This window comes from Oryx dammah, unplaced genomic scaffold, assembly GCF_014754425.2.
Source record: "Oryx dammah isolate SB20612 unplaced genomic scaffold, SCBI_Odam_1.1 HiC_scaffold_9, whole genome shotgun sequence".
In the NCBI taxonomy this organism is placed as follows: domain Eukaryota; kingdom Metazoa; phylum Chordata; class Mammalia; order Artiodactyla; family Bovidae; genus Oryx; species Oryx dammah.
In genome coordinates, this window is record NW_024070193.1 from 45,742,285 (window position 1) to 45,768,961 (window position 26,677).

A 26,677-nucleotide genomic window follows, 5' to 3' on the forward strand; every position below is an offset into this window, starting at 1 on the left:
TCCCTCAATTTTGGGCTCTCTGAGGAAGAGCTGTATCTCCACTCAGAATGGGGTGCCCTGAAGGCAAGGCTGTTTTAACCCTCAGATTTGCCCTCCCCGAGGCAGAGCTATATATTCCACTAGACTGTGACTCTTGGAAAGCCGGGCTGAGTTTACCTCACAGTGAAGCGCCCTGAGGTAAAGCGGTGTCTCCTCTCAGCTTGGGGCTCCCTGAAGGAAGAGCTGTGTTTCCCTCAGATTTGGGCTCTTCGAGGAAGGGTTTTATCTCCCTTCAGAATGGGGTTTTCTGAAGGCAAGACTTTACCTCCCCTCAGATTCGAATTCCCTCATGCAGGGCTGTGTCTCCCCTCAGACTGCGTGTCCCTGAAGGCAGCGCTGTGTCTCGCCTCAGATTCAGTTTCCCTGAAGGCACACTCACTCCTCTCATTCCTCAAGCTCAGGGCTGTCTTTGGTCAGAGTGGGCTCCCTGAGGCAGGGCTGTTTCTGATCTCAGTATTGCGGTGTGTGGCAGGTCTGTGTCTCCCTCCTAGATTTGGGTCTCTTTGAAAGCAGGACTATCTTTCACAACGGTTGGGCTCCTTGAGGTATGGCAGTGTCTCCGCTTCCAGTTTCGTGAAGGATCATTATATCTTCCCTCATTGCAGCTTCTCAAGGGCAGGGCTGAGTTTCCTCAGAGTGAGCTCCCTGAAGCAGGGCTGTATCTCACTCAGACTCTGTCTCTTGGAGAGGAGGGTGGAGATTTCCTCACAGTGAAACTTCCTGAGGTAAAGCAGTCTCTCCTCTCAGCGCTTGGAACTCCCTGAAGGAAGAGCTGTGTTTCTCTCAGATTTGGGCTCTCTGAGGAAGGGCTTGAACTCCCTTCAGAATGGGGCTCCCTGAAGACAGGATGTTATCTCTCCTCAGATTCGAGTTCCCTCAGGCAGTTCTGTTTCTCCCCTCAGACTGGGGCTCCCTGAAGTCAAGGCTGTGTTTCCCTTAGACTCATCCTCCCTGAGGCAGGGCTGTATTTCCCCTCAGATTCCAGGTCCCTGAGGGAATTCTATGTCTCCCCCTCACTGTGGCTCCTCAAGTTCATGGCTCAGATTGGGCTCCCTGGGGGCAGGGCTGTTTCTGATCTCAGTATCGGGCTCTGTGTGGCCTATCTGTGTCTATCTCCCAGACTGGGTCTCTTTGAGAGCAGGACTATCTTTTCTGCTCATCAGTGGGGCTCCCTGAGGTAGAGCACGTATTCCCTTCCAGTTTCCTGAAGGATTGCTATATCTCCCCTCACTGTGGCTTCTCAAGGATAGAGTTCTCTCCCCTCAGATGAGGACTCCCTGAGGGTAGGGCTGTTTCACTTAGATTCCAATTGTGGAAGGGCTATATCCCTCCTCTTAATGGGGCTCCCTGAAAGCAAAGCTGTGTCTCCCCTCATTCTGGGGCTCCTTGAAGACAAGGTTGTGTCTCCCTTCGTATTTGCATTCCCTGATGGAGCTCAGTATCTCCCCCTCACTGTGATCCTTAAGGGCAGAGCTGTATCTCTCCACAGACTGCAGCTCCTTGAAATCAGTGCTGTTTCCACTTAGAGTGGGGCACCCTGAGGGAGGGCCGTATCTTCCTCTCAGGCTGTGGTTCTTCAAGACCAGGGCTGTGTTTCCCCATAGTGAGGATCCCTGGGTAGGGAGGTGTCTCCCTTCAGACTGGGGCTCCCTGAAGACAGAAATGTCTCCCTTCTCATTCTCAGGTTCTCTAAAGGAGCTCTGTGTCTCCCCTTCTTTGTGGATTCTCAAGGGCAGGGTCTCCATCTCTCTTGAGGCTTGTGCTCCCTGAAGTCAGGGCTGTGTTTTCCTTCAGACTGGGGCTCCCTGAGGCAGAGCTGTATCTCACTCACACTGTGGCTTTTGGAGAGCAGGGCTGAGTTTTCCTCACAGTGAAGCTCCCTGAGGTAAAGCTGTCTCTCCTCTCAGCTTGGGGCTCCCTGAGAAAGGGCTGTATCTCCCTTCAGAATGGGGGTCCCTGAAGGTAAAGCTGTATCTCCCCTTAGATTCAAGTTCACTCAGGCAGGGCTGTGTCTCCCCTCAGACGAGGGGTCCCTGAAGGCAGAGCTGTGTCTACACTCTAACTGCAGCTCCTTGAAGACAGGGTGATATCTCACCTTAGAATCCTATTCACGGAGGGAGGGCTGTGTCTCCCCCTCACTATGGATCCTTAAGGGCAAGGCTGTGTTTCCTCAGAATGGGCTCCCTGAAGCAGAACTTTTTCTATTAGGCTCTGTGTCTCCCTCTCAGACTGGGTTTCTTTGAGGTCAAGACTGTGCTTTTTCAGGGTGGGGCTCCTGAGGGCTGTATCTCCCCGCTCAGATTATGGCCCTTTGAGAGCAGGACTGTATTTCACAACAGTGGGGTTCCCTGAGGTAGGGCAGGCTTTCCTTTCCAGTTTCCTGAAGGATTGCTAGATTTCCTCTCACTGTGGCTTCTCAAGGACAGAGTTGTCTCCCCTCAGATGTGGACTCCCTGAAGGTAGGGCTGTTTCACTCAGATTCTGGCTGTGGAAGGGCTATATCTCCTCCTCTTAATGGGGCTCCCTGAAGGCAAGGCTGTGTCTCCCCTCAGTCTGGGATTGCTTGAAGAGAGGGTTGTGTCTCCTGTCAGATTTGAGTTCCCTGATGGAGATCTATATCTTCCCCTCACTGTGATCCTCAAGGGCAGGGCTATATCTCTCCACAGACTGGGTGGGTCTCCCTGAAGTTGGTGTTGTGTTTTCCCTCAGAGTGGGGCTCCCTGAGCCAGACTCTCCTCAGACTATTGTTCTTTGAGAGCAGGGCTGTGTTTTCTTTCAGTAGGGCTCCCTGCAAGCAGGACTGTGTCTGCCCTCAGATTTAGGATCCCTGAAATCGGGATTGCATTTCCCCTTAGTTTGGAGCTCCCTGAGCAAGACTGTATCTCCCCCTCAGACTGTGGTTCTTAGAGAGCAGGACTGGGTTTCCCCTCACATTCTGGGTCCCTGAGGGAGTGCCGTGTCTCCCACTCACTGTAGATTCTCAAGGGCAGGGTGTATTTCCTCGTGGTGGGGCTCCCTGAGGAACGACTGCATCTTAGAATGGGGCTCCGTTCTTAGAATGGGACTTCCTGAAGGCAAGACTATTTTTCCCCTGCTTCACACTCCTTGCTGCAGGGCTGTCTCCCCTCAGATTTGGGTTCCCTGAAGGAGCTCTCTATCTCCCCCTCTCTGTGGGTCCTCAAGGGCAAGGCTGGGTTTCCTCAAAGTGGTCTCCTTGAGGCAGATCTGTGTGTTCCCTCAAACTTAGGCTCTTCGAGTCAGGCTTGTGTCTCCCTTCATTTTCGGTCTCCTTGAAGGACTACGGTACTCCCCCTCACTGAGGTTCCTTAAGGGCAGGGCTCTGTTTCCTCAGTTTGGTTCCTACATGTGGGATCAGTTGCTCAGTTGTGTCCGACTCTTTGTAACACCATGGACTGTAGCCAGCCAGGCTCATCTGTTCATGGAATTTTCCAGGCAAGAATACTGGTGTAGGTTACCATCATCTACTCCACAGGATCTTCCCGACCCAGAGATTAATCCTGCATCTCCCTCACTAGCAGGTGGATTCTTTACCACTGTGCCACCCAGGAAGCCCCAGATCAAGGTCTATCCTCCTATCAGACTTGACCTCCTGAAGTCAGGGCTGCCTTTTCCCTCAGAGTGGGTTTCCCTGAGGTGGGGCTGTGTCTCGTCTCAAATTCAGGCTCCTTAAGGTAGCGCAGTGTGTCCTCTCAGACTATGCTTTCTCAGGTAACCATCTTGCTTTCTTTCCCTGGATCTTTCATGTCTGCTCAAGGCATTGCCGAGTCTCCATGTTGCTGGTTTAAGCTGAAGGCCCTGCTTTCCCTCTCTGGTTTTCAGTTCTTTGGAACTTCAGAGTTTGCTCAGCCTGAACCTTGGGATTTCATGTGGTGAGATCCTAAGTACCACTGAACAAGTACTTACCCCAACTCTGGATTCAATAACAAAGAATAAAAAATTATTTTAAAAGAAAGATATATTAAAAGGGGGTGGGTTCATTTCAAAAGATGGAAATACCCTAATATAGAACAGTTTTTTGTAAACTGTTTTTTAAAAATGCGTTCCTGTGTCACCTGGGAGTGGCAAGAGGCTATTTGGGGTGGTTTCTTCCCCATCCTGTGCTCAATTTTTTCACTAATACCCTAAACCTGTGTGTATGCCATCCCCTGGTTTATGAATGCCTCCCTTCAGTTCACCTGGCCTCATGACTTTCATCGGTATTTCTACTAGGACAGTTGCCTGCCTTGAATTATCGATACTTTTCAGGGAAATGCATACCCAGCTGATTTTAGGATTGGACCATCAGGGCAGGTTCCTTCAGGTTCTGCTGTCTCCAAGTGCCCTCTACAGGCCAAAGAAAATAAATCCTCCTAGGATATACTGTTTTCCAGCCAGGAGCCCAAATGTGCAACATTTTAGTTAAAAAAAAAATTTTTTTTTTCTTAATCCCTATTATGACCTCCCAGTCAGTTCAGGTAATTCATAACTTTCTACCTCCACCAACTTCTCCTCGGAAAGCATCTAAGTTCTGTGACCAGCTTTCATTCTAGCTTGTGGGAGGCATATGCCCACTTTATTTATCCTGTCTTACCCAATGGTTTTAACATCCACTGTTGTCTAAATAAATTAGTTTCGCAAAATAGTGGTTTCTCTAACTCTATTGTCCTTCTATTCACCTTTCTACTTAGAAGTATGCATTCTAGGTTCCTTTTCCCATCCCTCCTGCATACCTTTACTGTTTGAAATGCCTTCCCTGCTTGGCAAATCCTACTCATCCTGGAAACCCAGATGCAGGGTCACCTTGTCTCAGAGGCTTCCTGCACCAGTCAGTAGATTAACTCATTCGCTCTCTCTCCCCTTCAAGCATGGTGGCCATAGCTATAGCTGCCTGGCCTCCCTGAGGCTCTGAGACAGAGGCCCCTCCCATGGCAGGGCACCCAATCAAACTCTGCCTGATCTGGCACAGTGGTTCTCAGAGCTTAGTGAGCCCCAGGATCACCTGGAGGGCTTAGTGAAATATACCTGGGCCCTAGCTCCAGGGATTCCAATGAAGCACCCTAAAACCTCACTGGCTTAACAATGAAAGTTGGTTTTTCCTTCAGAGCATATGTCAAATGTGGGAGGGCAGGTCTCATGGGTCCTTGGAGACCCAGGATGATGATGGCTCCACCAACGTGTGACACTACCATTTCAATGCTTGAATTTAGAGCAAGAGAGGAAAAATCATGAATGGCCTTTTCTCTGCTCACAGCCCACTGGCCAGAAGTAATCCTGTGCCCTGACCACTGCAAAGTGGCTGGGAAACATTGGCATCACATGGGGCAATCTGATGAACACTCTACCATAACCACTCACCCCTTACTTACTGGCACACAGACACTCAGACTTGCTCTCTAATCCTCAAACACACCAAATGAGTTCCTACCTTTGAGCCTTGGTAGCAGCTGCTCTCTTTGCACTAATGCTCCTGTGCCAGAGCTCACATGGTTGATTCAAATACCAACTCCTTGGACAGGCCTTACCTGACTGCCCAAAGCAGCCACCTAGTCCCTCAGATCAGCCTATTTCAATTCTCTGTACAGCCCTTATTATGCCATGTTTGGTCATCTCTTCCCTGTTAAAAGATTGTATGTATGCTCCATGAGATAAATCGACCACTTATCACCGTGTCCCCACTACCTTGAACAGTGTCTGGTCCATCATAGATGTTCAAAATATATTTCCTCAGCTCAGTAACCTAAGGGATTTCCCATTTACAGGTTAAAAAAATGGACCCAAAGAAAAGTGGCTTACCCAAGGTCACAGCACTACTAAATGATAGCACTTGATTGAAATCCATGCCACTGAAATCACCAACACTATGCTTGCTTGGGTTACTTCACTGCTTCCACACATTAAAGTGGCAGTAAGTTTTTTGTCATTTTCTTCTCCATCTAGTGATCCTCCACTGTCCTTGGTTTTTAAATCTCAACCAAGTCCTATGGTAGGCAATTTGACAACATCTATTTGGGAATTTATCCTACAGGTAAGTTCATGTATGTGGAAAATTACATATATGCAATATTTTTTCATTTCAGTGTTGTGATAGTTAAAGTTCAGAATTAACTTAAAGTTCATGGGGGTGTGTATGTATTCACAGTGGGCACATACCCACGGTAGAGTAGTATACAGCCCTAAAAAGTGAGAGAGTGCTTCCAGCTCTGACTAGAAGTTTATCTAAGGGAAAGTATTACATTAAAAGAAAGGTGGGATACAACAGAAGAATATGTCTTTCATTTAAGTTCCCCCAAGAGCTGAATCCCTCATGTCTTTCAGAGATCAACTCCTCAATGAAAAGAACAAAATACAAATCAGTAACAGTGTGGTTTCCATCATTTGAACTTATTTTATTGGTATTCATCAGCAAATAAAATTTTATTGTTGATTTTGGATGCATTACAATACACTTTTTGGTAGTGGTTGCACAATGTTGATCGTTTATTAACTACTAAATACTGCAACCTCTGAACTGCTGAATTTTACACGGGTATTTCCCTTGTGATGATGAGTGGCTCCTCTCTCTGAATACATAAAATGGTCCATTCCGTCCATGGTTTTCATATTCCTTTGTTATTCTACCTACTGCTTTAAAATACATTCAAATAAAAAGATATAAGTTCCGTGCAGTGAGTGCACACATACCACAGAGAGGAGAGTTGAAAACATAATTAACCAACACCCTCGTGGTCAGAGAATAAATAGTCTGAAATCATGGGACTGAAGCTTGCTCCTGGGAACTTTCTCAAAGTATCTTCTGTGGACAAAAGTTCACACTCATTCAATTGAAGGATACATCTTTTGCCAAGGGGGTGGAAGAAGAAGGGAATGGGGGCTGCAAAATGATGATTTTACTTGCATAAGATGTTATCCTTCCCTAAACATCTGGAACAAATGGCCACAGAGCACCGTGATGTACAGTCCCCAGCTCAGAATAAATAAATGATCTGCTTGGACTGGAAAGCCACAGACACATTGTGACCAAGCTGGATAGGACACAGAATGTTTGTTTAAAATATAGCACACACAAATAATAAATAAAAGTTTGAAACTTAGTGGATGACAGGGATGGGACCAGGCTCCCTGTTTGTTCATGGTTCTTCTCACAACACATCTACCTTTTCCTAAGGATAGAAAGTGGCACAAGGACATGAAGGGCTTTTCTAGGACCACTCTTCTGAAACAAGAGGGCAAAACGTGTGGGTATCGAATGGCTGCAGCAGAAGACCACAGATGGGAGAATATGCTCAAGGGTGTCAGGTCTAGAGTAAAGACCAGAACCAACGGACCACCAAAGCCTTGTTTCTCTGTGAACTGGTTTGGTGTTAGCTTTGGCTGTGTTTCTACTCTTTCACTGTTGACAAGTTTCATTCACCACTTTCCCCCCGATCCCTTTTCCTTAAGGTCCTATTGTTAAAGTCACATTGGGTCTGGTCTTTATCAACTGGTTGTGACACTGGGTCCCAGAAATAAGCTGCTATCTCACTAGCTGCTTGGTGTGTCTGAAACTTGTATTTTGGTGTCACAGAACCATAGAGAGAACATTTTACTGCGACTTCCCACCTAGTACCATTAGTCCCCTGCATATATTAAAAAAAAAAAACAAAAACGGAAAAAGTAAATCGCACAGAACACACAGGGGCTGCCAAATGGTGCAGCAGGAGTGTAAAAACATTCTCTTTCAGGTCAGACATCTGGCCTGACAGTGGATTACAAAACATGGAAGGATGACTTCGCATTGAAGGCATAAGAAAAAGTCACAGGTCAAAAAAAAGAAGCAACCGTCCGTTGGGGCCGAGCAGTGAAGGTCTTAAAGAAGCTGGGACCCCAGAAAGAAAGAACAACTAACTCTTCCATCGTGAAAGCTACGGCAACGGCACGTGGCTGCGGACGGAGGCCCCTTACGCTCTTACGGGGCGGGAGAGGTGAGGTGCCCAGTGACGCCGGCGTGGTAGAACCGCTGTGCCACCTGACGGCTCAGGATGTATGGCTCTGGCAGGCAGCCACAAATTCACTGGTTTCCTATCCATGGGATAAGAAAGAACACACTTGGGGGTTTCAGTGCTTCTCAAAGGAAAGAAGGAGGAAAGACACCCGGCTGATCCTGCCCTCGCCCGCCAGCACAGGCTAGGTCCTCAAGAGAGTGATGTTGCTGCTGGGGCGCTTCCTGCGGGATCTGAAGGAAGGGCAGGGCGGATACGGGTCTCCAAGTCCTATGTACACATTTTACAGAGTCTCCACTCTGCCCCCATTAGGCACGAGGTTGATTTGTCTAGCTCAGGAGGGGATGGACAGAGGAGGGCAGAGGGAGTGTGCGCAGGGCAGGGGGAGGAGAGGGAGGCGGGAGCCAGCCTGGTCTCCTCTAGGGGAAGGGCCTCTTCCCAGCCTCACCGTAAGCTAGTCTGTTTGGGGAGCTTAGCACCCATCAAGATGCCCGAGGTGAGCGTCACAGGGGCTTTCATCTGCATGCTGGACCCCACCATGGTGGGGAAGCTGCGGTTCCGTCGGATGCCGCTGTTGAGCTGGAGCCCACCGATGGCACTGGTGACGGTGGGGCATCCGAGGGGCAGGCCTTCGGGTACCAGGCCTCTGGGGACAAGGGCCTGCGCAGGGCCTGGGGGCCCACAGAGGAGAGGTCCCTGGTCCTCAGTCAAGGTGGGGACATGAGCTCGCCCTGAGTTCACCACTTTGGCCACGCCAAACCTCCTGACTTTGTCCACGAGGTTGAGGTTGGAGACAGACACGTCAGTCTGGCTTTCACTGCTCCGGACCGCCTTCTTCTCCCTCACCTCCCTCAGGATGGAGCTGGCTGGCTTGGAAGCCAGGAAGTTGTCGTAGGGAGGGCTTGTGCACTTGAACTCGAAGGAAGGTGGAGAAGATGTGGGCGTCTGCATAGGTGAGTTTGGTGGTGTGGAGGGGATCACGGCCATCCTGGGGGTATAGGAGTGCAGGATGGTGCCCCGACCGGCCCTGTCCCAGCTCTGGGGGTCATACACAGCCGCAGAAATGCCCCGCTCCTTCAGCAGCCACACCAGCCCCAGGGACGTGCTCATGGTGGTCGTGGACTCACGGACGTTAGTGAAGGATTCGGCCAGGCTCAGTCTCCGGGGAGTGCATGGCGTGGCCACTGGTGTGGATTTCAAGTGGCTGGCGCTGCCACAAGCCGGAGTTGGGACCGAGTTAAGGCTGATAAGAAAACACAACAGGTCATTGATCAGAAAATGCCCAGGAGAACTAAGGAAAGGGTCTGGGCCAGCCTCCTGAAGGGATGAAGGGCAGCCTGGGACATACTGAGGGGACTCCTCCAACCCAGGCTCCCTGGATGCCTCTTTTCATGTCTGATCCTCCCTCTCATCTGTAGAGGCCGTGGAGTCTCTGAATCAGGGTTGGGGGTGCTGGTTTACATCAACAGGAAGCTGCACGTGATTCCCTTCTCTCAGCCCTAGAGGGTGAGTACAACTGTTGCCTTTGCAAGTAAGGAAATTAGGCTCAGATTGGGTGACTTACTCAACGTCACACTCAGCTACTCAGTGGAAGATCCTGGATTCGAACCCAAGTCTGAGTGACCCCAAAGATAAGAAAGGAAGCCCTGCAGCAGAGAGGTGTTCTGTCTCTACCAATTTCCTCAAATTCCTGCACTCCTTCCCAGTACCCATTTCCTTGAGTTAAGATGTTAACCAGGGCTCTGGCACATGAGAGTTGATTCTGGGTGTGGCTGAAGCAGGTGGGACACCTTGGTAGAGGGGCCCCGGGTAACAGGGAGACTGAGGCTGGAAGCTGCACATCAAGTCAGCAGCAGATCCCAGGCTCCTGACTCCCACTACAGCACTGTTTCCTCTGCACCCTGCAGCCCTTCAGTACTCTTCCCATGGGTGCTTGATGAGTGGAGAGAGGGGAACAGATGGAGCTATGCCATGTGTCATCAGACCTTCACCTAAAGAGCCACCTAGAAAAAGGCCCACTGGGTGGTGAAACCTGGTTACTATAGGAAAGTGGAGAGATCCCTCTGTCCACTTATATATGGCTGAGGGCCCACTGTATGGTAGAAGCTGGGATTCAGCAGTCAGGAGAGTCAGGGCAGAAAGTATAACAAGAAGGCAGCTGTGGGAAATGCATTGCTGTCTGCCTGGAAACCAGAAGAGTCCCTCTTCTCACAACTGCTACAGGGATGGAGTGAGGCAGCCCCCGACCCCAGGCACGGAGGCCCTAAGCTGTTGCTGGATGAGCAACTGAGGGGCACAGAAACATCCCTCCTGACGGTCTCATAAGACCTGCCCTGGCACCTACCTAAGGATACAGCAGGGGCTTCGAGTGCCCCTGGGAACAGGCCGCTGGGTGGTCCCCAGGAACCGGGGGATAGAGCCCCCTCTGCCCAGCCTGGCAAGGGACGGGCCACATACCTTGGACAAAGCACCAACTTAGGGAAAGGGGAGGAAGGGGACAGGCTCTGGGGCAGACCCCCAGAACGAGTGGAGCAGGGACCCCTCCTGTGGGAGGACAGGTCAAAAGCCAAGTACAACCTGCGACCTCATTTGGCTCCACACTCAGGTGACCTCACCGCTGGTCGGTCTATACACGGTGAGGAACCCAGAATAGGCCCGTCTCACACAAGCTTGGGAGTGGGGATGATGCTGGTCGGTGGGGAGCACTCAGAGGAACACGGGATTAGAAACCACAGCAGATCCTGAAGCTTAAAAGGTGGATCTTCAAAAGGGACAGGTGGATTTCTACAAAACTGATCTACAAGCAATTGAGGGTGAAAAAAATCTGTACTTGGTCACAGAATCACTTCTAGAGAGATTTTCCATTTTTATTTCAGGCTGCCATTCTTTCAAACTCAGGCAAAAAGCCTTCTCCTGCTACTTACTTCTCGGGCTTTTTCATCCCTGATGAGGCCATAAGGACTTAGAGAAGAAGGCTGAGGTGCAGTGTTGAGTCCTACAACTACCATCAGAAGAGTGCCAGGGCACCAGCCTCTCCCAAGGGGAAGCTCTGTCCATTGCTTTTCAACACAATCTCTTCAAACATAAAGCTGGGGGATGGGGAAGCCAGGTTCTCCAGAGGCAGGAAGGGAGATGGAGACAAGCTAAAATTTAGAGATCCCCTTCCGGTAAGAACTTTGGTTAGACCTGTATTAGTGTTGACACTTGGCTTGACTGGGGTGTTTAGACAGGTTAGGGGTATCTGCTGTCAAGGCCGAATTAGCCAGGCACAACCACAGAGACACATCCACGCCCACGTTGCGGGTTAGTGGCGGCCACACGTGCTCACACAGCTCCTTCACAGGGCCCTGACAGGCAGGCCCTGCTGGCGGTGTGCTCACCCCCTGCCTTGCCCGTGGGCTCACTCTCTGCCCTACATCTGCTCTCAGCTCAACAGGGCCTGGGGCTGCTTCGTCGTCCTCCTCACATGACCTGTGGAGAATTATTCATAGTTGAAGGTGCTCCTTGGGGTGGCTGCTCCCTCTGAGCTGGCCCAATTCGCCTCCCTCCTGTGAGATACTTTCCACTCACCCTGGCACCTCGCACCACAGAGAAAATGGCTGAGGGGGGTCACACCACCATGTTGTGGGAGACCGTTTTCCCTTTCACCAGAAGCTCTGGGAGGCCTGAAATCCAGTCAAGCAGACCCTTCCCCCGACCCCGCCAAGGCCATACAAGTCCTCTCGTCAGGTGGTGCCAACTTCTTGGAGGCACCCAAGGGAAATGGACCACACCAAGTGTGTGGTTCTGTTCAAGTTTCATCATTTCGGTTGTTACAGTGTGGCTGTGATGCATGCATGGTTCCTGGGGCCATTTCCAGAGGCATAAAGGCTACCACAGGGGTCAGTAACTCCATTTTGTGAAAGAACATGTTCTACTGGCAAATTTAGGGGCAAAAAGCCAACAGACTTGGCCTTAGAGCCTGCGGTAGTGCCCTGAACTTCAGCTGGTTGAGGCAGGGCCTAAGAATCTTTAATGGCCAAGAAGAAGGCAACTTAAAGTGGGTCCAGGTCTCTCTATTCTGTGCTGGATATGAATCAATAGAGGTCTTGATTTGAAAAAACAGATGGGACTTGAACAGGTGAGAGATGCTTCCACTGGCTGGAGTTGGTTTTGAACAACCCTCTTTCTACTTCAGCTTTCCTTGACATTAAGTCTCTCAGGGAGTGTTCCCATCTCACCCCACCCTGCCCACCCTGCCCACCCCGCGGCTGGGTCCCTTACCTTGGTGTGACCCGCGTGAGCTCGTCTGAAGGATGCAGGATGCGACAGGTGGTGAAGGTGAAGGTGGAGTTGGTCTGTGACATGCACTTCCCAGGGTGGTGGGCTAAATTGGGGGGAGGGGAGGAACAAAATATAGTCCTTGCATCCAAGTACACCCACGAGAAAAGTCAGAGTCCCGCATGGCCCTCGACAGATGCAAGAAGCGATGAGCTACCTTGTAAATTGGATCTGGGCGAGGAAGGTGAAACGCAAATGTTCTGGGTCGAAGGTGGTCCCTCAAAAACAACCACACTTTTGAGCACTGGCGTGCAGAGCATCGAATTCCAGCTTCCAACCCAATCCAGACAGGGTTTCTCATCAGCGTTCTTTGGCCAGTAGTGGATCCAGTTTGCAGGGCCAAAGGGCCTTTGGGGGTAAATTTGGGTTCCCTCCTCAGAGATTTGACCCGGCTTCCTTCTTTTGTTGCTTTACTTTTCTTTTCATTGGCAGATAGGTGCCAAGCTCTGCCAAGGGGAGGGGAGAGGTGCAGAGCAGGGAGGGGCACTTGCACCTAGAAACAGGGCAAGGCTCATGGGCTCCCTTTTCAGTTTACACAAAAAGGGGCTCGAGGAAGCTGGCTCCACTACTGCCTATCTGTGGTCGGCAGGGAGGGAGATGGGGCCTCAGCTGCCTCAGCAACAACACTGCTGGCAAGAGTCCCAGGGCCCAGACTCTCTGCCAGGGCTGGGCTGGTACACAGCACTATGAGCAGCACCAGTGCCCCTGAGCTGCTTTCTTGCCATTTCTAGGATGGCTGGTTTCTGATGAAAATGAGTACGTTGTCCTCAACTTATTTCCTTTGAAAGCTCCAAAGAGTTGTTAAGGCAGCTGAAGACTAGGATCCGGAGCAAAGTAAATCACAGAAGCTTTAGGACCATGCATCAGAAAACCGCAGGTGAGAAGTAGGAATAGCGTCTACAGGAGACATCATGATTGTAGAGGTCATCCTCATTCATAACTCAAATGTAAAAGGAAAAAATAAAAGGAAAAAAAAGATGTTGCTCCCAATAGCATGCATGGTGAGGTCTAGGATCATCCCCCCCTTTCCCCCAACTCCACCCCTGCAGCCTCTCAGCCCCCAGAGACCTCCTGGGAGAAAAATGATTAGGATATTGGAGGCCATGAGCACGCTGAAGATTCAAAAGTCTGGAACTAGAATCTTCTAGCTCTTTATGGCAAGTTTTCTCTTGGATTTGACAAAAAGGAAATCAAACCAGAAGAGATCGGTGCCCCAGACCTACAGATCCACACACAGGTGACTGTGTCTTTAAAAAAGAAAAGGAAAAACAAGAAACTAGATGAAATAAAAAAAATATTGGAGACACGCAAATTGAAGGCAGGCAGGACAAAGCCAAAGCACAAAAATGGTGGCAGTGACTCAGGAGCTGTGCAAGACTGGTTTGCCCTGATGGCTGTGGTCCAAGTTGTCTCTGTGTGTCAAGGAAGGCTCCGGTAGCCCCTGGCATGGCAGCCAGCACCACAGCCATAAGAGCAAACTCTCAGCCTCAAGGAGCTCCAGGCAAAGCAGGAGGGGTGTGGGAAACACATGTAAAAATAGCATTTATGCATCTTTGCTTCTCAATCAAAAAAGTAATGGTTTAGGAACTCAGATAACTGAGAAATGACTGTGAGCAAAACAAAAACAGAAGAAGCTATGAAGAAAAGGCAACCAAACAATCACGAGTCTCTAATTGCAATAAAGTCTAGAAACAAAAGCAACAGAAAACCTGAGAAAAGCATCCCAAATAACAGGCATGATGGGTTATTTGGGAGGGAGGGGAAAAAAATGCAGTAAGTAGAAGTAATTAGGACAGAACAGTTATAAGAGAGAGAACATTTTTAAAAAAATCAAACAAAAGCGAGGCTGGATTTAAACTTAGAAGCATACTCCATTTAAACGCATGGCCAGAATATCAAATCAAAAGGTCACACACATTCACCTCCTCCTCCACCCCATTACGTATTGGATCTTCAATCGCAACAGCTAGTGTGAGATGGATATTTTAGACACCGTTGCATCAGCAGAAGCAAAACCCATCTTATGCAAATGGGTTTTGGGAATAGGAAAAGGCTGCTAAAATTCAGAGGTCATCATTCCCCCGAAGCAATGGACAGCTTGAGAAGACTGAGGTAAATCAATAAGAATCGAAAGTGCCAAAGCCAGAGGTTCAGCCCCTCTGCAATACCACTGGGACGCCTGGACCCGCCAGCTCTCTGAGTCACCACTGCCCGCCGGGCCGCTGCAGCGTCTCCCTTCCTTGGGACACAACACAGAGAGAGTGAGTCGCCACAGAGCAGTTAGGGGCTGATTCCTACAGTTCTATGTACAGGAGAGAGCATATTCCCAAAGCAGGAGGCGCTAACAGAGTCTTCAGGGCAGGGAGCAGGGGCTCAGGGAGAGGGCCCAGGCCCTATTGCACCCCAAAGCCTTGCCTTAGGTGCTGTGAGTTCACCTTGTGCTGTTCACATGAGGCCTCCAAGGACAGGGTTTCCTGGATTTAATGCTCTGACTTCCTACTTAAATCCTCCTTCTTTTTCTCAGTCTGATTGGAGGACCGCAGTGTTGTGAGCTAGAAGTACAAACACTGACAAATACTTTCATCAAGTATTTTATTTAGGAATGAACTTGCATTTTTCCCCCTCTCCTCCCCCAAGCCCCTAATCCTTTATTATTTTTATTTGTTCTTCCTCCTCCAGGTTCTGAAACTGATACAAAATCCTAATCTATCAAAGGGAACTTTTACACTTAGTTAATCCTTGATTATTCAAGATTGTCTCTGCATGAATTTTTCTGGGGGAAAAAAGTTCTGTGATGAATCCATGTGGGAAAAACTCCATCAACTTTTGTTTGCCCTGTGTTTCATCATTAACATAAATGCTGTTTGGGACTAATGTAGCTTTAACAGGTGTTTTTCTCTGAGGAGTAGGGAAACAAAGGCAGTTTCAGATAGAGCAGAACCGCTTTTTATCTTTTCTTTTTTTTTTTTTATTCTTTTTTTTAAAAAAAAGATAAAAGTGATTTTAAACTACACAGTGTTACAACATGATATTTGAAAGCCCTTAGTACCAGGCTTAACATGGGCCTGTAACTCTTTTTCTCTGCTTCTTATGCATTTCTTCTACACAGCCCCCATCTACAGTTTGAAAGACCCAGGAGTCCCCAGTGTAGACATTCAGCCCATCGGTTCCGGGAAGGTTTCTAGCACAGAGACTGAAAACCACATCACAAGATCTTATTCTGGCTTCTGTACAACTTTTGGTTCCTGCAAAACTTAAACAAATGAAAAGTTTAGTTGAGCCACCGTACCACATTGTCTACTCTCTGTTTTATCTAAAGAGTGACTTAACAGAGGAATGATCTCATGGAGTGGCAGACAGAACCAGAAATTCTTTCAAGTGGCTTCTGGGGTATCTGCAGGAGATATAAAGTGACTTTTTGGAAAAAAAGTCAAAAGTGCAAATGTAAAAATCTCTTTGGAGTCTTTAAAATGCCAACAGAGCTGGATCCTGTGCCCTCTTGCCTTCTTGTTTGTCCTGTGGCAACCACCGACATGTGTGGGGAGCTGGCCTGGCTAAGTTGGCCCAAGCTCATCCAGCTGGTTCTCCTGGAGCCAGTTCAAAGGTGCACTTCTCCAGGGCATCGCTAGGTGGTACAACTGGACAGCAAACCTGAAACTCGGTTCCCAACCACGTGCTCCCTCAAGGGCCCTTCACTTTAGAAAAGGCTGAGTGCAAATATGCACTCAGCAGTCCACATGGGGGCCCCTCCCAGCACTAGAGCACTCCTCCGTGGTTTTCAGAGATGAGGTTCCTAGAGAAAGCACTTCCAGAAAGCAGGCTTATTCTGGCAATTTTAAGTAGGGTTGACTCCATGCTGTTTGAGACGACAAGTCAATAAAGCAATTCTTCATTCATTTTTCCACTTCAGGCTACACTGGCCTGTTTTGCTGTGGTGTAGTATACACTTTGATGCAAGAGCACAGGACTTCCTTAACATCTCCTAACACAGGGGTGCGAGCAGATCCTGGTTCTGTCCACCATGACCAAACTCCTCTAACTGCTACACACCAGGGCAAGGTTGAAAAGTCCGGCCATCTGAGTGGGAACTCCCTCAGCTCTCCAGGCAGAGACAAGCAGGAACGTTCCCAGACCCAGTGGTCTGTGAACTGAATGTACCAGACTTTCCCTTTCAGATTCTTCAGGTCCCCATGGCCAGCGTTCCCTCACAAGGCCCTCTGGGTCCTGCTTCCCCAGTGAGACTGCCAAGGGTGAGAGAATGCCCACTGGAGGCTTTGTTCACACCAGCCCGGCCCCAGAGGAGGCTGGAGGGACACCCAGTTCCTTAACCGTCTGCTTCTTTCAGCTGCTCCCCTCCCTTCAAGGAACTCGCCTGAGCAGAGCCTGTGCCTGCGTCACAAATAAGAAGGCTACAAAGGAAGCTGGCTCTTGGCTTTTGCTTCGGAGGGGCTGAAGACCTGCACCTTCAGGGATTTCCAAGGGTCCTTTTGACCAAATGAGGCGTTTACTTTCAACTCTAACTTTAGGACCTCAGCCCCAAAGATAATAGAGCTCTACTGCAGAACCACTGCCAAGGAGGCTGCCATGATGTGTAGGAGTCTGTTTTAGGACATTTCTCCCACTGGAAATGGTCTCCATGTGTATGAGTATTAAATAAGCTGACCTTTACTTTCTTCCATGTTGCTTTAATTCCGCCTCTGTCTTCCCTTTAAGAATCAAGGCATCCAGGTAATTCAATTGGACTGTCCATCCAAACTACCATCTGCTGACCTAACTGTGTGATTTTATACTCTATAATATTTAACCTTTACCACATGCAGGCTCTTCGCTACACATAAATACCTAAAATTCGAAACACTGACAGTATGAGATTATTTCTGATAAAAGTACACTTTATGAATTAAAACAAAATATGTTACTGAAATAAAGTAAAACTAATAATCTAAAAGTTGTTTATCATAATCCATTTTAATCATCTAAATTATTTACAAATATAACAAGGATTCATCCTTTTTAAAAACATGGGATTATAAAAATCAAATAATGATACAATAATACATTAAAATATATTAATAAATATTTTTCAGCACTCAAAATGTTTTCTCCATGAGAGAGCAGGCTCTAGACAAAACTGCCTAATATACAAGTTTTCCCAATTTCCTCCCATAATACCAGTTGTTAGAAAAGAAAGGTTCATCACATTCTGTCTTCAAAGGTTCTCCCTACTAAGTCTTCCCAGGGAGATGGCAGCTCCTGGAATTGTGCTGTTTGGCAACAGGAAAGGGGAGACCAAGGCAGAGAACAGGCCAGCCTGAGTACAAATCCCAAGATAGAGGATGCCCCAGGCCTCCCCATGGAAGCTTATCTGTCTGCCCATGACTCCACGATTCTGTGCATAATGTCACTCAGGGCCCCTGGGATGATTTACATCGAGTGATGTGCTTCTTACGTTCCAAGAATCAAAATGGTCCCATAATTCCCCACAGAGGAAAAAGAGCCAAATCATTAGCCATGCCTTTCCCTCCGACACAGAACTTTTGACACACCTTACTCAGAAAACAATCTCAGGAGAACCCTTGTCTAGATGATCAGACCTTCTCTAAATTCCCTGCAGCAATCTAATTCATTTTGGCCGCACACTTCCAATGGGATCCCTCTATAGTTTCCACTGGAGGTTTGTGTGCTCTTCTCAAGAGTTGTTGGGTTGGATTTGTTCCAGGTTTGAGGAAGGAGGGAAGCAGCAACAGATATGCCTTTGTGTGTGGTTAGGAAAGTGGTCAGGACTTAGCTCCTCACACCTGGTCCCCTTGCCCTCGCTGTCCTCAGAGGGATATTCTTAGCTGACTTGATAAGCTTTATTCCTTCTCTACAATTTTTCAAAGATGAACCTAACGGTGCTTCTTTAAACTCACAGCATTCACTTCTATTTCAACTGTCAGGCTGCAGGGAAGGGTCACCACATTTGACACAATGCCTGCTGCTTCAGTCACAAAATCAGCAGACACAGTGTCTCCTGCACCACTGTCTGCCTTCCAGAAGGGCACCAATGCTGATGACAAAAGGAGGTAACAATACCTACGCTGGTTTCCTCTTTGTGAGAAGATCCTAAATAATAAACATTTTCATTCCATTGCAAGCTTAATCTGGTAACTTAATGGCTAAAAAATAAAAATAAACCTAGGTGTTAAACAATCTTTTTTACTTGATGATACCTAAAGTTTATGTCAAAGGAAAAAAAATTAAAAAAATTTTTGGCCACAGGGGTGTGAACTTACCCAGGGGATGGGAGACACCACCATGAACCTCAGCTCTCACCTGCTCTGGACTATATGTGGAATGTTGTACCTTCCATGAATGAAAATTGTCAGTCACAAAGATGAATGTGCTCTTCTGAAACCTGGTGACTTCGAAATGTCATTAGGATGATGACAGTGGGTTAATTCCTTTTTGTCTGGGTCTCTCCCCCTCAGCCCAAGAAATGAGGAGGTCCAGGAAGTCTGGGTAAATAGTAACCCATGTGATCCTGTGATCCCAGGGCCCCGAGCACAAAGCTTTGCATCCCAGTGACCCCTAGGATGTGTAATTCTGCAAACTCATGGTCATAACTTTAATGTTGAGGGAGAGGGAGTGGGCGGGGAGAACACAGAGATCAGGCAGGGCTCTTTTCCAGATTCATCTAGAATTCCCTCTCTAAAAAAGCTTACTAACATCCTCTTAGGATGGATCCGCTTTGCTGGATTAAGGAGAATTGCTAAAGCACTTTTTAAAAATCCACTTTGAACACATGTATAAATTGGAACGAAAACACACATATCTTCACTACAGTTAGGGAATGAACAGGCTGATCTCTGAAGTGCTGTCTGAAATCCTGAACACTTTCTGGGCTTCTTCCAGTTTTAATGTATCATGCAGGTAACACATTCTCTCATTAACCTTCTGAACATTCCAGCACTCAAAATTTCCCCTAAAATTGCCCAGCTCAGCTCAGTTTGCAGGTCATCAGGGAACTCGAGAAGCTGCCCCTTAGATGTGGGAAGCAACCCAGAACAGCAATGGGGAGCTGATGCTCAGGATTAGGGGGGGAATGACAGGGCAATAATCCACTCCTTTTTTAGCAGCCTTTCCTGCTCCCCTTCAAGAGCCTGCTGGGCCATGCACCTCCAAGATGGGCAAGGAGCCGCACCCATTTGTTACAAAAGGAGGCATCAGACTCTATTAAAAAACGGAACCCCATGATGGGAATGCTTTCATCATCACCCACACAGACGAGCAGAAGCTACAGACAGAGAGCCACTACGGATGGTGCTCGGAACGGAAGTGAGAATGGCCTGGAACTCTGCCTCAGGTAGAGGTGCCAGGTTTACAGGACTGATGGCGGTGCCCTCACCAGACCCCTCCTCCTCCTCCTCCTCGGCCGCTGGCGGCTCCTGCATCTCCTCTGGGAAAGCCTGAGGCCGGCTTGGGTAACTTCTGCTGCCTGAGACAGTCACACGTGCTCGGGACCTCTCACCTGAGGTCTCTGGGTGCTGAACTGGCGTGGAGGTAGCTAGGCCTGGGAGGGAAATGTGGTCACCTGTGTCGTCTTCTTCAAAGTCGTTAAGGCAGTACACTTCGTCCAGGTCAACATCCAGTGTCCTGAAGCCCTTGGTGACCACACCAGGCCGGGGGTCCAGAATGCCCCCGAGGTGAGGCTGGGCCAACTGCTGCCAGTGGTGAAGAGTGGCAGAACCTTGCAAGGAGAAAGGGCAGGGGGAAGGGGGTGACAGGGAGAAGAGAGGGTTAGGATGGGAGTCTAAACTGATGGCTCTTCACCACCCTCCAGCACGGAGTGCGAGCCCCCGGGCCCTGGGCGCCGCAGGTGGACTCAGGGAGGGACACCCATGGAATTGCCTTGGCCCCCTCCTGCTGTGTGTCAGGCGCCAACCCCCTTCCATGCCCAGAAGAAGAACCAATCTCAGGGCAAAAATCCATTTTTTTAACAAAGTAAAATCAACATCATACTATGTGTCAAGGATGTTGGGTGACAAACTCTTTATTTTAAGCAACTGATGTCAACCCCCAAATTCAACACAGAATCACTTTAGACATAGAAGAGGAAAAAATAAGCAAGACAAGCACAGAAAGAGGGGTAGGGGGCAGGGGTGGATATGTGGATTCTATGCCAAGCACACAATGCTGGGAATAGGGAAGACAGCAGAAACAGAATTAGATGATGTCAAACCAATTCTAGGCACCCACAACAAGAGAAAAGCAAAAACAAATGATCATAGCACACGGATAAATGGTGGGCATGGCCGTCACCTCCTTTACCTAAGTTTCCTGTATGCTGCCAGCAACCCTGACAGGCTGCAGGTTTGGGGAGTGGGAACTGGCTTAAAGAGATGTGATTTAAGAACATGTAAGTCCACCCAGAGGTCTGAAGCAGAGGAGCCAATCTCGTCAATGACACCAGACCCTGGGACTCAGATGACGCAGTGTAAGGTCTGTAATAACACCAGAGCGCGTCCCTCAGGACCTGGAGGGTGTACCAGCTACTCACAGAGAGAGGTATTCCAAGACCAAGCCTTCTTAGGAAGCCTGGGCTAAGAAGCATAGGTACTGAAGAACGTCTCAGATCCTTTAGCACGTTGCTCTGTGCCACGATTCTGCCCAACCCACCTGCCAGAGCAACTCTTTCCCCCTTAGGACATTATTACCCCTCACATGGGTCTGGTATTGGGGGTGCCCGGCCCATGAGGCTGGGCATTCTATCCCCATTCCACAAATGAAGAAGCTGGCTACACCGAAAACATGCCAAACTCAACCGAGAGACTTTGAAAGTGGTTCTCAAGCATGAAAATGCAAGAGCCTTCCTGCACAAATAACTCTCAGACTGTCACTCCTGGCTTGCTGAGGGCATCCTCTTTGAAGAGGGCAGGGATCTCTCCAGGCTGCCCTGGGGAACGTCAGAAAGGGGAACTAGGGAGGCCAGGAGCCAGCAGCTCAGGAGTCCAGATAAAAGAAAAGGGAAAGGGAGGCAGGCAGTGGGGCTAGGAAGTGGTCCAGGAATGTAACTGAGCCCCCTGCCCTCTGCTTTGTGCTGTTGAGTGCACTGCCTCCAAAACACTGCTGCAAAATAATTTCTCATCAGATAGTCTCAGCCAAAGAGTCTTAAAAGGGTTTTGTAGATGGACGATTTCAAATCCACTTAAAACAGAAAAAAGTCATACACACTTTGGAGTTTATCCCGGCATTAAGTGTCACAAGTACAATAGGAACCTACTTAACTGGAATCTACTGAATAAAAATGGAAAATATTCTAAACGCAAAAAGAAAAGAAAAAAGACCAAAGGTGCATATAATGAAACAAACCTGTCCATGGGATCCTAAGTACTAGGTTCCATGGCACTATTTTTTAAAAAGCTACCCTGTACAGAGACATGTCAGCAGGGCAGATTGTTTTATATGTATCACCTCAACTTATTCCTCAAAACCACCCGTCATGGTTAAGTATTATAACCCACACTTTCACAGACAGAGGTTCACTGAAGTTACCTAACTTCCAAAGTCACTGAGTTAGTTGTAGTACAGCGAGTGTTCAGTGCTAAAGGCCTAGTTCTTTCCATAAACTCACCCCAATTCCCTCCCCAAACCACAGGTCTGAAAACAAGCAAGGCCATCAGCATTCCAGCCAGGAACCTGGGCTCAATGAGAATCTAGAGGAATACACAGCGGGCAGTGGAACTTCCTCATGGGTGTCCAGGGCCTGCCAGGAGATGCAATGGGGTTTCCGGCCACTGGGGTTTCTCCTGCCACTCCTGGGGACCTCCATGCATAGTAATCCAAAATGGGCCCACTGTTTATATTCACTATTCACACATCCACATTCCTGGTAACAAAACTGTACTGGGGAGAAATTTTAAACAAGGAATTTTGATACCCAGCTTGGAGCAGCACAACCAGGGCTCAGAAAGAAGATGAGAAATTCCCAGGTGCAATGTGGCTACATCACCTCTACCTTTGGAAGGGGACTAAAGGCAAAGCAAACACACTGGAAAGTGAAGAACAGTGTCAAGGAAGTGCCAGGTCTCCCCATCCATCTGAAGGGGGTTTTAGACATTTACAATGCACCAGGAGGCTGGTGGTCTAGGCCCAGAAGAGAGTCCGGTGGGCCTCCATCTTCCATCTGTTTAACAGGCTGCCCCGTTTTCCCCACCCCATGCATGAGTCCAAGACACAAATGAGGCTACAGAGAGTTGCTATTTGGAGTTAAATAGCCTACAAAGTACACTGAGTTATTTGCATTCCCTGAAAATGCAGAGCAAGGAAATCTAGTGAGACTACAATGGAAAGATTATGCTGAAAGATGCATAATACTTGGCTTTTTACCCCACCTCCCATCACCATCACCTTCTCCTGCCCACATGTGAACGACGCTGGGGTCAGGCAGGCAAAGAGAGGAAATGTTGTGTTCCCAGTCAGCACCAAGATGAAGGCCTATGGAGCAGGGTGTGGAGGGCAAAAACATAATTACAGTCACTACCCTTTTCCTTCTGTTTGCTTTCTTTCCACACCCCACTGTTTTAACTAAAAGGTTTTCATGTCACCAAAGGAGAAGAAGACTCAATCCATTTATGTCAGCAGGGCACCTGAGGCTTAAAAGGTAGAACTAAACTTGCTGGATAATGGACAGCTTGGAAGTGTGTGCTTTTCCCTAATTACATATTAACCTGTTTATCTGGAAATACTATCTGGTTATAATTAGAAAGGAAGAGCAAAATAGAGGGAAAAAAATACTGTCCGACTCATCTTCTTAATGCAGATATATCTCTTTCTAGTTTGAATGTCTTGTTTGTTCTTCACCTACTTAAAACGTGTAAGGTAAGGTGAAGAGACAAAACATCTAGCCCATCTATTTTGGCTGACACCAATGAGCAGACAGCAAGATTAATTAAACAGGTAAGGAAGACAGATGGAAGGCACAGACTGGCTATCTGCTATGATCCCAGCCAACATTCTCCAGGGGCCTCACCCCAGGTACATTTACCTGGGTCACTGGAGAACACGGGAATCCTATCAGCTTCTTGGTGGTCCAATGAAAAACGATGTAAGAACGTGGCACCAGCATAATGCTGGTCCAGGTCTCAACACTGGTGAGGCTAGCCTTTTTACCTGAATTACCGGAACAGGAATAAGTTCGAGGAGCCTACAAGTTAATAAGTACCTAATAGATGCTGAGCATAATACAAAACACATCACGTTTACTCCTTGCCACAATCTTGTGTGGCAGATGTGAGCCCTATTTTACAGTATGGGAAACAGGGCTCAAAAAGGTGAAGTAACTTAGCCAGCACCACAGTTACAGCTATAATGAACCCAGCATCAGGCATACTTCTATGTCAGCAGTCCACCATATCAAATTAAACAGAGTAACACAAAAAGGTAATTGCAGAGGAAGAAAAAAAGTTGATTGTATTTTAAACAGTTAAGAAGTCAGAGGACTATAAAATGGAGCCAGAAGGATAGACTCTATCATGAGAATACCTTATATTCCATATTGATAAGATATGACTTTTTAATGGTAGTGATACAGGTTCCTGGTAAACAGAGGTCTATAGATGAAAGTTATCTTGCGAATCTAATGGGATTTCCTCTTATTCTATTAATTTATCACAGAAATACTGCTATTTATGTCACAAGATTAAAAGAGAAAAAGATGACTTGGTCAAAATAATTTCTTAAAACAAAATCTCTTCTAAAATATGCTTGGAAAACCAGTCAAAAACATATCCTTAGATGATCAATGAAACACAAAGTAAAATGTAGAAAGCAGACAAGATAGAGATGATAAATTCCAATGACCTTTGAGAGACAAAGGAGAAAAAAGAAAAGAAAGGCAAAAAGTAAAATTGCAGAAATGAAAAATTTTATTGAAAGAAAAACAGACATAATAGTGAATCAGAAAACAATCACCAAGCTTACAACTGAATAAATTAAAAAAAGGATGAACTCTCTCTCTTCTGAAATCTAAGAAGGACCTACATTATACAATTTAGAAGTAATCATGAAACAGAATGTTTGCCCACCCTCTTCCTTCCTTTTCAGAATATGGGACCCCGCATTTCTTGGGTCTTTAACAAGTACAAGGTCATCTTACAGCATGCATCCTAACAGAGGTGATATTCCAGCCCCTACTCCAGGGCTGAAAACTGGTTCTTTTGGGGTGAATAACTGTACTCTTTTTAGGCACAGATACACATATAATACATAAACAGTATAACTATCACATTAAATTCTATGAGGGGATAGATTAGGAATTAATGTCTAAAATGGGTTCTTAAAGAAGTTGAGAAATACTGCCTTTACAGAAATTCTGATTTGGCTTTGCATTAGATATATAATATAGAATTAAAATATCTTCTCAAACTCTCATGGGTTTTCAAACTAAAGGAGGGGGAAAAAATGAATATTACAAACACCTGATGGTTCTTAGCAGGGCAGTGATAAGTAAAGGGAACATACTTTATAATGCTGAAAGCAGAAAGAAAGAAAGAAAAGTGTTTCCATGAGTTTAATCATCTAGGGTGTTCCTGATACTTAAACCTGAATGGCCCCTGGAAAAGGTAGGCTTAAGGAGGCACAGAGCTCACTCTCCTTCACAGCCACCCTCTTCCCGGCCCCCAAACTGTGGAGGTCTAGAAGCCTTGCTCAGAACACACTGCATCTGAAGAAAGCCACACCCTTTTTATTTGAAGATCAAAGCAGAACATGTGAGTCAACGAACAGGAAACTGCTTTCTCATGGTTACTGAATAAACAACTTAAAACAAGGTTTGCTTTGCACCCCCTCCCTGACACCAAATTTTCTGAAAAGTCAAAGCATCAATTCTCTACACTCCTCAGAGCCCTCTGACTTGACCTAATTGACTCCTGAGGATGTCAGGAGCGCCTCTGCCTTCCCTAACCATTTGTATTTCAAAGATTCTGAACGCAAGAAAATTAGGAAACCAGCGCCAAACACGTTTTCTTTTCTTTGGCTTCGCTGATGGAGGTTAGTCTGGGCTGTATTTCCAAACCTGCACCGGGGGAGGTGGAGGCTGGGGCACTCAGAGGAACTCAAACCAGCAGCGGGGGTGGCTATCGCGGAAGAAAAAGGAGTAGGCGTTACAGAGGTTGCCCGCTTTCCGGTGGTGGATCAGGGACCACAGGGAGTCGCTGAGGAGGGCAGAGAGGGGCCGAGGCCCCTTGTGATCACCTTCCAGCGGCTTGACGATCTGAAGCTTCTCCGGCAGGTAGGAGCGGCTGCTGAACGACATGCCGGAGAAGCCGGTGAACTCGGAGAAGCGCGAGTGCGTGCCCAGGGACATGATGCTCTCAGTGGGCGTCAAGGAGCCGCTGAGCAGCTCGCCCTTCTCCGCCAGCTCCCTGAGCTTCCGCTCCTGCTCCTCCTCGAAGAACCTCCTCTCCGAGAGGTAGTTCTCCCGGCGGAGGGACAGCCGCCGCAGCGCCGTCTCCAGGTCGTGGGAGCCCGGGGTGCCTGGCGTGCCAGGCTTCTTACTCCGCTCCTCGTTTCTAGAAGGAGGGGAAACGGGGGGTGAGCGCGGAGCAGCCAGCAGGGGGCGCTGGACAGCACTGTCCTTACTACTAGTTTCGGGGTGGCAGCCGGAACTTCTAAGGAAACCAAGGCAAGCGGTTGATGCTGCTGCGGCTGCTAAGTCGCTTCAGTTGTGTCCGACTCTGTGTGACCCCACAGACGGCAGCCCACCAGGCTCCCCCGTCCCTGGGATTCTCCAGGCAAGAACACTGGAGTGGGTTGCCATTTCCTTCCCCAGTGCATGAAAGTGAAAGGTGAATGTGAAGTTGCTCAGTCGTGTCCAACTCCTAGCGACCCCATGGACTGCAGCCCACCAGGTTCCTCCGTCCATAGGATTTTCCAGGCAAGAGTACTGGAGTGGGTTGCCAATGCCTTCTCCAAGGCAAACGGCTAAACGAGGGAAAAATGGGGAAATGAATGCCCGTCCAGAAGAACAATTCCCTCTGTTGGTTTTTTCTTCCTCAGGGAGGTGAGGAGAGTCTACTAAGGTGCAAGGAAAACTTGCAAACACTACATAATAAACCAGCCCCTACAAATATCTCCCTCATGACACCTAGGGAAGAAACCTTGTTCAGGCTGCAATGCCTGGTCTCCAACAGGACAGTTGGCTCCAGGGATGCACCTTTTTCCTCTTGAATTTAGGGAGCTGAGATCTCTAAGAGAGTTCTGATCCAAGCTAGTGGTTATCAGCGGGGAGGAGAAAATATAGGGGCAGGGGATTAAGAGGTACAAGTACTTCGTATAAAATAAATAAGCTACAAGGATAT

The 26,677-nt window shown here is 48.0% G+C and overlaps 1 protein-coding gene across 10 annotated transcripts in view; it reads right to left on the reverse strand.

The window, feature by feature from the left end:
* Positions 1 to 6,399: 6,399 nt before the first annotated feature.
* TRAK1 (trafficking kinesin protein 1) overlaps positions 6,400 to 26,677 on the reverse strand; it is a 156,300-nt gene continuing 136,022 nt past the window's right edge. For 4 of the 10 annotated variants that reach the window (XM_040246060.1, XM_040246055.1, XM_040246059.1 and 1 more), the window contains 4 exons: positions 25,572 to 25,888; positions 19,726 to 20,067; positions 12,282 to 12,384; positions 6,400 to 9,261 (listed from right to left, as the gene is read on the reverse strand). In XM_040246060.1, coding sequence (XP_040101994.1) covers positions 8,463 to 9,261; positions 12,282 to 12,384; positions 19,726 to 20,067; positions 25,572 to 25,888 — 1,561 coding nt within the window. In that variant the 3' untranslated portion in view covers positions 6,400 to 8,462. Of the gene's footprint in view, positions 9,262 to 11,398; positions 11,490 to 12,281; positions 12,385 to 15,563; positions 20,068 to 25,571; positions 25,889 to 26,677 lie in introns of those variants that run through there. The other 6 variants (XM_040246058.1, XM_040246062.1, XM_040246056.1 and 3 more) reach the window with 4 other exon arrangements.